Genomic DNA, 12507 nt, shown 5'->3' with positions numbered 1-12507 from the left:
TAGAGAAGATAAAGCCTTTGTACTACAGTTGAACCTGTAGTACAAACATAGTTATGTAATAATAAATACTCCAATTCCCTTTGGAGATTCATTAGAGGAGTCTTTGCTTCTGTTTCTTAGAACCACTAGAAATTGAATCATTCCTCCAGAGTAATGCACCTAATACGAGTTGCTGTGGTGAAATGCTGGTTCAAAAACAAGGTTTATTTGAGCAGATTGTATAGCACCATTAGTCAGCTTCTGACAGAAATTGGTCTGACAAACAGCTCACATATATTTGGGAAAGTAATTAATTGTGCTATAATGTCAAGGGCAAGGTTTTATGTTTGTTTGTATAATAGATATGTGAACTTGCTCTTTCCTGAAAATCATTTCACCAATATCACTGTATCCTCCTGCAGAAACCAAAAACACATACTTTCTTTTAAATTTGTGTGACTCTTGTTTTACCTTTCTTTCTAATGTTGATGCTATATACAGAATTATTTGGCCTGAGTAGGCATTATATTGGTCCAAGAAGCGTAAGTGAAGATTTCGACAAGAGAGGAAAGATGACATTCAGAATGTGGATACTAGATAAGCTTAGAGGAAAGATGTCTATATTATACATTTGTGGACAAGGATGGGAACTGAATGGCTGGATGAGTATTTTGGAGAATAATGAAAACTAAGTTCTAAATGTTCGGCGAATTCTGCCAATTCAGCTTGAAATTGATGTAATGGGAAACAGAAAGTGGTTCATTGATGAGCAAAGGTGTGTTATAAATGTTTTATGAATATGAACGTGATGGAATAATGCAGGTTACATTTTGTGTGGAGAGAGTAGAAGAAGAGATATATGCCAGCAGCATGTTGTAGTACATTTTCCGGATAGAAGATGGTGAGACCTTCTGTCACTTGTAATGCTGGTGTGAGTCACTGTGATTGAGGAGAAAGCCTTTTGGAAGAAGAAATAACAGATTTGTGTATGCTATTAAGAATTTGGACACAGGGAATGAAGGTGATGGAAGAGTTAAATGTGTCCAGAAGAATAGTGATATTATTGATCAAATATAATGGTTTAGCTGGTCAAGCTAGCAACATATAGAACCTACTTAGCAGAGATCACTATGTTAATATAAATATTGTTCTTGACTCCAGGAGATTCATAGTCTATGGTGGGAAGTGGACAAGTAAATAGATATTTATTTGTAGTACAATTGCTGTGATAGAGGTAAGTACAAGGTAATATGACAGCACACACAAAAGAGCAAATCACACACCTAAGGGAATAGTTAGGAAAGCTTCATAAAAGAACAAAAAGTTAAGCTCATCTCTGAAACAGGGGCAAGAAGTAACCATTTAAGAAAGATATGACAGATAGTGTTATAGGTAGAAGTGACAGAAGGGAAAACATGATGAGGCGTGAAACCTAAATTCTTATTTATTGAGGATGATGAAGGGTTGTGTATACTGTTTGAAGGAGATTAGACTTTGTATCCCCTAGGAAGACGGTGTGGGAGAGATTAGTTCATTTATGGAGATATTACCTTTAAATTCATTGAACATTTGCATACAGATATTTAGATAGCTAGAAATGCTAAAATTGCAGACGTGAGATGAATTTGGAAGTCATTCAGTAATAGTTGAAGGAAGTGAGAGGAGGAGTTCTTAAAAGTAGTGTAACGAGGAAAGAGCCATAGACTTTTGAACTGAGGTGAGGGAGAGAATATTCCTAGTTAGGTAGCAAGTTTAGTCAAATAATAGCAATATGAAATGTTTGTCTTAGTTTTAACATAAAGTAGGTAACTCTCCGGAAACTACTTAAAAACTTTTGGAAACTGAATTAATCAACTTTTATTTTATCTCTCCTTTCCCTTTGGTATTTTCCCTTTCAATCTGAACTACAGAACCATTAGTCCCCGTTCATGCGCAGTCTTTACTGATCTTTTAGAATCACAGAATAGTAGAAGGTTAGAGCAGAAAGAAAGCTCAGAGACCATCTGGTTAAGTGGTTTTCATACTATTTTTTTTAAACCACAATATGCTTTCTGACCAAAACAAAACAAAACAAAAAAAGCCAACACAGAAACATTTTTAAAAGTAGATAAAAGTAAGGTTGTCTTTATTGGAACTGAAGAAAGAGTTTGTGGTTTATTATATCATCTCAATTAAGTTCATCTACCCCTTTATGGCAGACTCTGAGGAAAACCTCAAGCTCAAAAGAGTAGCTTTTGAAAACTATGCCCAATATTTTCATTTACAGAAAAACAAAAAACAAACAAAAAAAATACCTTGCTCAAAGACGTATCATTATATTTAACTTTAGAGCAAATAGTCTGCCTTCTGGAAGAATTGCTTACATTATATAAAGAATTGTTCTTCACTGATGTTACTTAAAAGGCATTGCCAGGTGCACTTACTTAGAAACCAGACGGATTAATGAACATCAGGCTTCTTGTTGGTGTACCCCATGAAAACACGGGCTAAGAAAGGAGGGGGTAACTCCTTCATCTTTCCCTGGCCTTGGTAGTACATGTCCCTTTGATAAAATCCTGTCTGCTCTGCCAAAGACAAATCATATTTCTATGAAAAGTTTTTACTCACAGGAGAAAAAGGGAAAAGTCGGGAATCAAATGTTGAGTGGGTGAAAGTTAAAATGATTTTTTTTTTTTCAAATTTTAAAAACAGGTATTAATGAGAAAAATAATAAAAATAACTATGGGAGCCCTTTTAAGCTTCTTTTTCCTGGAATAAAATGTACTGTATCAGGAGGGGCCCACTAATCCAAGAGAGCGAATTAAGCCTAGTTTTACCTTTTTGACACTTCTTATCTTTAGAATTTTGCCTTAATAGGATATAGAAATTTATTTCCAATAAAATAAATTTGGAAAAGTTAATTTATCATGATGTTCCCAGAATGAAACAAATATTTTAGTGTTTTTATATATGGTAAAGAAGTTACTTGACTACTTAGTCTTATACTTCTTTGGTTATTAACACTAATTTTGGTATTACTCTGTCAGACACTTTGCTGGGGCAGGTATGTAAGGCAAATATTCCATTGACCCCATTCTTGAGGAGTCCACACTAACATGAAGGAAGCAAATCATTGCAATGTGGTGTGATAATTTGATAATACAAAATCAATACAAAGGGAACACAAAATAATGATGGTTTTGTATGAAATAAGATGATGTCTTAAGTAAATTCTAAAAGATGAATCAAAATTTAATGAAAGGGAGTTCGAGGTTAACCTTGAAGTGAATTATGAGGGAGGCTATATAACTCACTCTTTCATCTGATTTGGAAAATAATGGCTTACTTCGTCAGGGAACATTTCATAAAGCTGTAGCTGATGGCAGTACTCCTTGGCCAAAGGAAAAAGTAAAACTGGTTATACAGGAAAAGTAACAGAGGTCAGTAAACAAAAGAATCATTTCCAAACAGGGCACCAAATTCTGGGCATAGAGATGGAGATCGGAAAATTGATTGAATGAGAGCTGAAATCACTGAGTGAACAGAAAAAGTTGGAAGATACTTGCTGAGAATAAATACTTGGAACAGGCATTTATTTACATTATAATCGATTTTATCTTTTCATAAAAATCTGATGTAAGAAATTGTTCAACTTCTTTTTCTATGCATACTTCATATTCCAATAATAGTTTCTAACGAAGTTTAATAAAGTTACTAGAGAATGAAAATACTTAGTTTTATTATTTTTGGTTTACATTGAAATGGAAGCTAATGGGTAAGTCTTCTCAAGTCCTTCATGAGAAAAAATCAAAGTAAACATCACTGATGGAAACAGCCTCAATTCTGTACTCAGCATTACTTTATCTGTGTGTGACTGTAGTTTTTTAAATAAAAACATTTTTTAAAATCCTGAAGCTGTAGATTATGTGCACGTCAACCACCATAGTTTCTAAACCATGGCAAGTGTTAAAAGCTTTCTCTTTTCTGTGTATATGTTGCTGCAGTAGCTAATTTCAGAAGAGGAATTTGCAGTTAAATTTGATGGAGCACACTGCATTTGCTCAATTCCAGTCACAGTCTAATGGTGCTGCCAAAAGGCTGCATTAGCATTATAAGACAATGTTCTCCAGACTCAAATAGGCGTAGGATAGGCTTCACAATAGAGACTCTTGGGTCACTGAATCTAACAAGAACATGCCTGTAAGGCTCTATCACAGAAAAATAACTGGATACAGATATATACATACATACACACACACACACACACATACACATACATATATATGTGTGTGTGTGTATATACATGTATACATATAAACACATATATATGTATACATATATACACATATATACATACACAATATACATTATACACACACACACACACACCTATATATATATATAATCTCCTTAGAGGTTTTACACGGAACTACTTTGTCTTGAATTCTTATGAAAACAAAACACAAAAAAAATACTGATAATGGGATGTTGATTTCTTTTCTTTCTGAATCAAGCTGAAATTCTTGAAGATTTCAAGAAAGATGACAGCCATTCAGTGTTTGTTAAAGGATATTTAATAAATTTGGGATTAAATTAGATTAAATTGACAGAGTTGTGGTATTCTGGGATATGGATTTCTTTGGAAATCTGATGAAAACTGGAAATCCTCTACCAGAAATAATGCACAACCACATCTATATATTACATTTAGCATATAGTTTCAGGGGGTTCAGAGCATATAGTTTCAGGGGGTTCAGCCATTCCCAGAACGGTATTTTTGGACTTCAGTTTAAAAAAAAATAATAAAAAAAAAAACTTCTGTAACTGAGAAATGTTAAGAATGTTTGGTCCATAGATTTCTAAGAACAGAAATAAAGAGGACATATTATTTTACATGGAATAAGTGATGACGTTTCATTCTTTGTACGAATTTACCATGGTAGGCTTCTTCTACAGGAGACCTCCCTTGACTATCTCCTCTAAACATTATCTCTTATCCCTTAACCTTACCCCTAGCAACAACCAGTCACTCTTTATCATATAATTTTTTTTTTATTTTTTCACAGCAATTAATACAATTAGAACTTATTTTTGTTGCAGCCTGTTCCCATTAGAATGTAAGCACATGAACACCTTATTTGTCTGTTAACAGCTATAACCCTAGCATCTAGAATGTCATCTGGGAATACATAACGCAGTAGTATCTGGTTGTAAAGTTGGATGACTATCCACTGGTAATATATATGAATTCATGTTAAGTCAAGAATGATATAGACAAACAGCTGGCTGGAAATGTATTACTGCAGCATGATACGCTTCCATAACATACTTATATGGTCAGTGTTTCTTTTATTCAGCTCATTTCTGTCTCCATTTAAACATTTTTTGTCACAAAATATTAATTTTCTTAAAATGTCTCTTTATATCCAATGTTTTCAAGTCTAAATTGTGGTAGGGAATATATATTATGGCACTATTTTAGTCATTTATAAAAATCAGCTGCAAGCTCTTCCAGGCATAATATAACATTGATAGGGATGAAACATGATGCTGAACTGCATAGATGTGTATGATTTACTCGCAGACTTCTCAGGGGACTAAAATATTCCCGAGAAATTTTCCATGTTCACCATATCACTTCATATCTTTAACTAGGAAAAATTATATTAATACTATGTTTTAAGATTGTCATAGATATAAAATATAAAAGTTATATCCTCTTAGCAATGTGCAACTTTATTCTTTTCTTTTATGTCACTTGTAAGTCATATTTAATAATAATTTATATCTGTAAAACCTATTTGGCACTTGATAAACTGAGCTTCAAAGGGAGTAAGTTTTATGCCAACCAGTTTGACATTTTGGAGACAAAGTAGGCTCCAAACAGGATTAAAATTCCACTAAGCCTGATGGAATAGATCAACCAAAAGAGAAAAACTGCATAACATAATTTGAAGACGTAAGTCAGATAAATCAGCTTGGTAAATTCAGTTGGAGGGAACATTATTTTTTCTGATTGGCTAAACAGTAGAGCAATAGTTTTCTATGCTTTATTCAAATGATTTTCAAGGTTTGCATTCATGGTTTCTTAGAAAAATAATGACAAATTTTTCATGAAGTTGTTTCTTCTTCCATAAGTTAATGCTGTCATTATTTTATTTCCTAGTAGAAGTCCAACAATTCAAAAGAACAGATTTTATTAAGTTCTAGACTTTCTCTGAAGCCACTAGTAATGACAAATTGTTAGCTAATAGTTTTATGCTGAGTTTAGTTAACTTTTAGAATGAGAAATGATTCTATAATCTTGATTTCAGTAAGGATATTGCTTGCTGAACTGAATATTTATGACTCTGGGCCTGTCTATAAATAACTGTTTAAAGCTATAAACATTAAGTAATGAAGGCTTTGTTTCATCCTACAGAGTTCGCATATAATTCATGCTCCTTTCCTGGAACACTAGGTAGACTATTTCATAGTAGCACATCTCATGTTCTACTTATCATCTGATGATGGAGAAAGTGAAGTACACTTCCTTTCTAGATGTCCATTTTTTTTAAAGCTTATAAACAACAGAAATGTGTTTCGCCCAGTTCTAGAGGTTGGGAAGTCCCAGCTCAAGGTGCTAGTAAATTCTGTGTCTGGTGAGGGCCTTTTTCTGCTTCATAGGTGATTCCTTCTTGCTGTGTCTTCACATGAGCATCCATCCTTTGATCATGTCATGGGAGCTTTATCACATAGAGTACAATAAAGAATATAATCATAACTATTCCATCAATTCAACAAGATGACATTTTTGATTCTGTTTTCCAAATATTATATTTCTATAAAGCTTGGCTTTTACATACTCTGCAATAGTTAAAGTGACCAGATAAGTTTTTAAAATTTTTGTAAATTATTCTTTAAGGAGAATAACACTAAAGAACTATTACATGTAAAACTTAGCTTAATAGGGAAATAATTGGTTTTATTTTGAAATGAACATAAGCATAATTTTATATAGTTGCATTTTAAAAATAATTTTGCTGGTTGAAAAATTCATACACCTAAATTTGGTAATTATTTTAAGATATAAAAACTTGTTTCTTATTAAGAATAAGAAACAATAAGAAATTAACATCATTTTCTGAAGATAACATTTCATCATCAGAGAGAATACTACTGACTACAAAGGTGAAATGACTTCATGAGTATGGAGACACGAATCAGAGATACTGAGTTTGTAATGAACCTTAACTAATCATAATTCTATTTATATAACACATCTGCTGTCATTTTTTCTTTTATCTCTACATATTGGAAACATACTGAAATACTATCATTATCTGAACTCGTAGATGTAAGTTTAGGTGCAAATAATAAGCATGTGATTCAAGCGCCACAAATAACACACAGACACAATCAGACCATGAACATATTATTATATGAGTGATATGAAAGCTTGTTAATGATCTGGCTAATTCAGAAAATATCAGTTACATAGTTCAGTTAGGATTAAGACTTTCTGAGCTTGGATTTCTCCAATGCTTTGATTATGTGCATGATTTAAAAATACTCATTATCTCCCTCATAAGATTTATTTTATTTGTTGGAGATTTAAAAAACAGTGAATAGAGTAGTTCTTATTTATTTCAGGCACAAAACTGATAATTTATTAAGAAAAATGCTTTTAAACTGTAAATATTTAATAATTATCACATTTTTAAATTCATGTTTCCCCACTTCCAGTGACAATAACAATATCTGTGCTTGCTCTAGCAGCACATACACTATAAATTGGAAATGGTAATAAAATCTTACTTAGAAAACAATGAAGTGGTTTGCAAGCTTCATACCTCATGAATAAGCTGTAATCAGCCAAATTTTGAATGTACGTGGTACCATATAACATTGTTTTAAACAAACAAGTAGTGATGATACAGATATCTATTAGAGGCTTTCTACTTAAAAATTCATTCTTTTTTTAAAATTAAAGTGACTTCCTTTCCTCGTACAAACTCAATATATGGAACACAGACTGATTATTTTTGTGGTGTGTGTGCAATGACAAGTGAATCTCCGAAATTTTCCAACTCCCAGTAGCAAACCAGAGCTTACATCAACTTGTAAAAAAAGAATAAAATATTGCAAAAGGACCCAGAGTAGTCATTAAATCATGCTAACTTTTTGTGGGCAAAAAAAAAGAAATCATTGTTAAACTTTGACAGTTTCAATATTGGGTCATTTAATTCTACAATTTTGACAGTGAAATATTTGAGGATGATGCTTTACTTGTGACATTTGAAATGAATTACACTTACATATTAGGATTTCTTTACATGATGCTTTATCTAAATTGTTACATCCTTATCTTTCAAAGAAAATTGTGGTATTATGTATGTGTGAAACTAAATATTTAAAACAATGTTTTATTATTTATTATAGAATATACTTTTTAAATTGTAAAACCAATCCATATTAGTTTCCATAAAGCTGCCTAAGGGAACTATTTTTTTTAATATGTGAAAAATAACAGTCAAACTCAATGAAACGCTTGATATATAGTTTGATTATGTGTTTTGTAGAGTTATTAATGTAAGTATTATTCAAGCTCTTCCCTTTCAATTACATTATTTTTCCACATACAGTGAATCAAGGTAACAAGAGGTTGTTTTTCCATTTTGTTTTCTGAATTGGTTATTTACACTTTTGAAACCACAAAGACAACTCCCAAGTCTCCCCATCATTTTGTTTTGCACAAATCTTGCCAATAACTCCTCCAGGCTCATAATCTAAACTAGAGGACATTACAGAAATTTTTTTTCTAATAGTTTTCAAATGTGCTTATGTACTTTTCAGGGTCCTGACATAAGAAATTTCATTATTGCAAGTTGTATGTAAAATATAAATTAAATGCTAGTACATTTATCTATGAAAAACAAAATTTCTTTAGTTATTTAAGAAATGAGTAGAGTCAACTCAAATCCAATATTTGGAATCCAGCTGCATCTTGTGCAAAAAACTATATGGGTTGCATTCAGTGGAGTGAGCAGAGTAACTCAGGTGTACGAAAAGAGGTGTTGCATTCAATGTCAGTGGCCCAATAAACTTGGGGTAAAAGAAAGACTCTATGTAAGGTATCTGGTTTAGTTTTCATTTTAGTTTATAATGCTTATGTAAAGGGGTAAGCCAAGAAGATTATTCTTGACCACACTTGAAAATGGACTCAATTACTGAGATTAAATTTCAGTGTATTTTATAAAAAAATATTACTTTCACAGAAGTGAAGAGATACAGTAGCACAATGGTGGTTACAATGGTAGAAATACATACTGCCAATAAAATGTTAGCAAGAGATTTAAAAATGACTGTACAGCACCGCATCAGAGAATTGTGTTAACAACAAAATGATTAATATTGTTTTTCAATATAAATGAAATCCTTACATTTTTTTTTAAAGAAATAGATGGGGTAAAAGTGCTTTTTGTTCTTCTAATTCCTACCAAAATATTTCCTAGTATGGAGCAAAAGACAGTAAAAAAATGACAGTTAAAAGAAAAAAGAAAAGACATTCATGCATTTAAGCCACCATTAGTCTCTGACTCTAATATAAGGCAGATCATTTATCTCTTGCAAAACTATGACTTTAGCCACTTAAACTCTTTTGTTTTAGTGCTTTTCATGACAAGGACATGATAGGCCTTATAAATTTAGAAGTTAAGATGTGTTTCCAACATGGTAAGTTAGACAAGCTCAGCTATTTTTTTGAAACACCAACTTTACAATAAAAAAGCTTTGCTTTGGAGAAATGATGAAAAATAATAATGAAGAAAAAAATGGAAGGGGTCCTATAGAGTTTATCACAAATTACACTGTTTAGATCAATGAAAACATATCACATTTGCCTATGTGTCATCCTCTGTCTTGATGATATGGAAAAGGGTGACATTGAACAGGACCTGGTGGCCATTGTTCCAGGCATAAAGAGCTCGATCTCTTGCATTGTAGTCAAGCATGGATATGTGAAAGTATTGGTTATGGAAGGGAATGTCTGTGTACTCATATGTGGAGGTTTTGGTGGAATAGGAATAATACACCTTGGCTCCAGTTAAGTGGGAGTTGGTGACATACAGTGTCCCACAGATCATGAAAGATTCCCCTGCACTTCTCTTGGGGTAGCCAGTGCTCCAGCTCTTCATCACCTCCAAGGTATCTTGGTTAAGTTGGCTGATGACAATATTGCCTGCATTCTGGTTAGTTGCATACACAGCCCACAGCCCGATTTCATCAGCCATTAGGTCGATGTCAGAGAATCCACCCCATGTGTAGGGGTAAACATTATGAAAACCAGCATACTCCAGGCTTCGTTGGGCAAGCACTCTCCCCATATCAAAGCTGTATTTGATGATGATATTACTCTGATACTTGTTAAAATAGAGTGAGCCATTGTAGACAACATGGTTAGTTCCTGCCCACTTGAAAGGAAGGTTGTATGTCCTTGATTCGGCCCCACTGACAAAGTCTGCAATTGATTTGTATTCACGAACAATTTTATTGTTAGTATAACTGTCCATGTACCAGACCTGAGAAGAAGGAAAAAAGTAAATGGAGTGACTAAATTCTGTACTTTTCTGATAATTCCAAAAGAAAGACAGTGAGAGTCAGCACTTATTATTATAATTCTCAGGCTCTGGAAGCCACACTATCTTACTGCTGACCTGTTGCAATGCATTTCAGGCTTTTGTAAAAATATTGCTATGGTCTGTCTATGTGGAAAAGAAATAACTGAATTTGCTACCTTGACATCAATTTGCTTTTTTGCTTTTTCTTTCTTTGTTTTTTAAATTCCTGACCATTTGGTGCATATCACTGAGTGAACCAAACATATGTCAATGCAAATTACAACACCTGATAAATAATGCAATCAGTGAAAACTACAGCAAACATAACCTTCAGCAAATTACATTTATTCTATCTCTTGCTCTGAAAAAAATGTATAGTCTAGTTTTGCATATTAAACTGAAATAAGTACCATAGAATCTTCTAGAAACACTTGTTTATTGGGCTAGCTTGTAAGTACAACTACATTTTAAAGAAACCATTTTACTAACTTAATAACTGACTTATTTGGAAGGAACCCTAGAGAATCTTAATTTACACTGAGTTCTGTAATATGACATAAATAGAGCTATGGTAAGTTTCTAGTATATTGATTTATATAACGCAAACATTGTCGGCTTATGAAAATACCCCCCAAAGTTTCAGTGCCATTGCTTTTAAAATTACTTCTAGACTTCAGGGATATTTAAGCTTATTTAGTAAATTGGTTTTGCCCTTGAGTTTTTCATTTATTTAGTGCTATTTTTTTCACACTAAAGAACATACTTTAGAAAGAGTATGCAGGGAAGTTTGCCCTTGAGTTTTTCACTTATTTAGTGCTATGTTTTCATATTAAGGAACATATTTTAGAAAGAGTATACAGGAAGTTAGCCCTTCTCAAGCATAAAACATGACTAAAATCAATAAAATTAGATTTGCTAAACTGATGAATTAGAAGATGTAACATTTTACTAAAATAGATTTGCCATTCTTTCTTAGATATGTTAATACCAAACAAATTATTTGCAAATTATGTAACAGTTTTCAAGTACAAACAAATATCCCTGAAGAAAATGAATAGCCCAGAAGAGAAAAAGTGTAAGCAGAACTTAATTCTAAGCAAAGGTGTTTGTGGGAGAAACATACTCTGTTGTTTTTTTCAGATGCTAAAGGATCTGTCATCCAAGCACCAAATCGAGTTCCAGATGTCTTGACTGTAACTGGGCCTGTGATTTTCATCAATTTGCCACATGCTGAAATTAGAGAAACACAAGCATGTTAGGTGAACAAAGCCAATGATTCCAGTACGCATACTCACACTAAGAGCAAAGAAGGGGATCATAGAACTAAGCCAATCCATGGGATTAATATAACATTTCTGAATAAATGATTATTCACAGTGGGTGCTGGGCCTTTAACCGAACATTGAACCATGAGGAGCTGCTTTTTCAATGCTCCAAATTTTAAACATAAAATTTTAAAGCAGGAAATGATTTGTACAATCTGTAAAGAAATAAATGAGGGACATCATTATCATTATACCAATTCAGTGGCAGCTTCTCTTAAGTAAAAAGTTAGACAAATGAAGCAAATTGCCTATGGATCTGTTTAATTGATGGATAGAAACTCCTGCCCTTCCCCTGTCCCTATGCTTTGTGACTATGTATAACTTATACCAGCCAGAAAAACACTACCAATTGATTTTCATTCTATATTGGCCAAGAAGCAGTCCCCAAGAAAGATAACTTTACAGGCTATAAGAATACAAAATTCAACCACAGTCTATAAGAAAGATGTAGCGCTTTTAAAGGTAAATGCCTTATACAGATAACAGGTCTGATAGGGCAGATATGAACACACAAAGAACAAAACCCCCAAAACTCAAACCCTCAGACCCTGAAGTCACATGTAGATGAAAGATGAGATCCCAGCACTTTGGGAGGCCGAGACGGGCGGATCACGAGGTCTGGAGAT

At 33.1% G+C, this 12507-nt stretch overlaps 1 protein-coding gene across 3 annotated transcripts in view; it reads right to left on the bottom strand.

Moving 5' to 3' along the window:
- Nucleotides 1-8154: 8154 nt before the first annotated feature.
- OLFM3 (olfactomedin 3) overlaps nt 8155-12507 on the bottom strand; it is a 199845-nt gene continuing 195492 nt past the window's right edge. For 2 of the 3 annotated variants that reach the window (XM_023191308.2, XM_023191306.2), the window contains 2 exons: nt 11680-11786; nt 8155-10517 (listed from right to left, as the gene is read on the bottom strand). In XM_023191308.2, the coding sequence (XP_023047076.1) occupies nt 9840-10517; nt 11680-11786 (785 nt within the window). In that variant the 3' untranslated portion in view covers nt 8155-9839. The remainder of the gene's footprint in view (nt 10518-11679; nt 11787-12507) is intronic. The other variant, XM_023191307.3, reaches the window with a different exon arrangement.

Source organism: Piliocolobus tephrosceles, chromosome 1 (assembly GCF_002776525.5).
Source record: "Piliocolobus tephrosceles isolate RC106 chromosome 1, ASM277652v3, whole genome shotgun sequence".
NCBI classification, from domain to species: domain Eukaryota; kingdom Metazoa; phylum Chordata; class Mammalia; order Primates; family Cercopithecidae; genus Piliocolobus; species Piliocolobus tephrosceles.
This window is presented reverse-complemented; position numbering and strand designations above follow the sequence as displayed.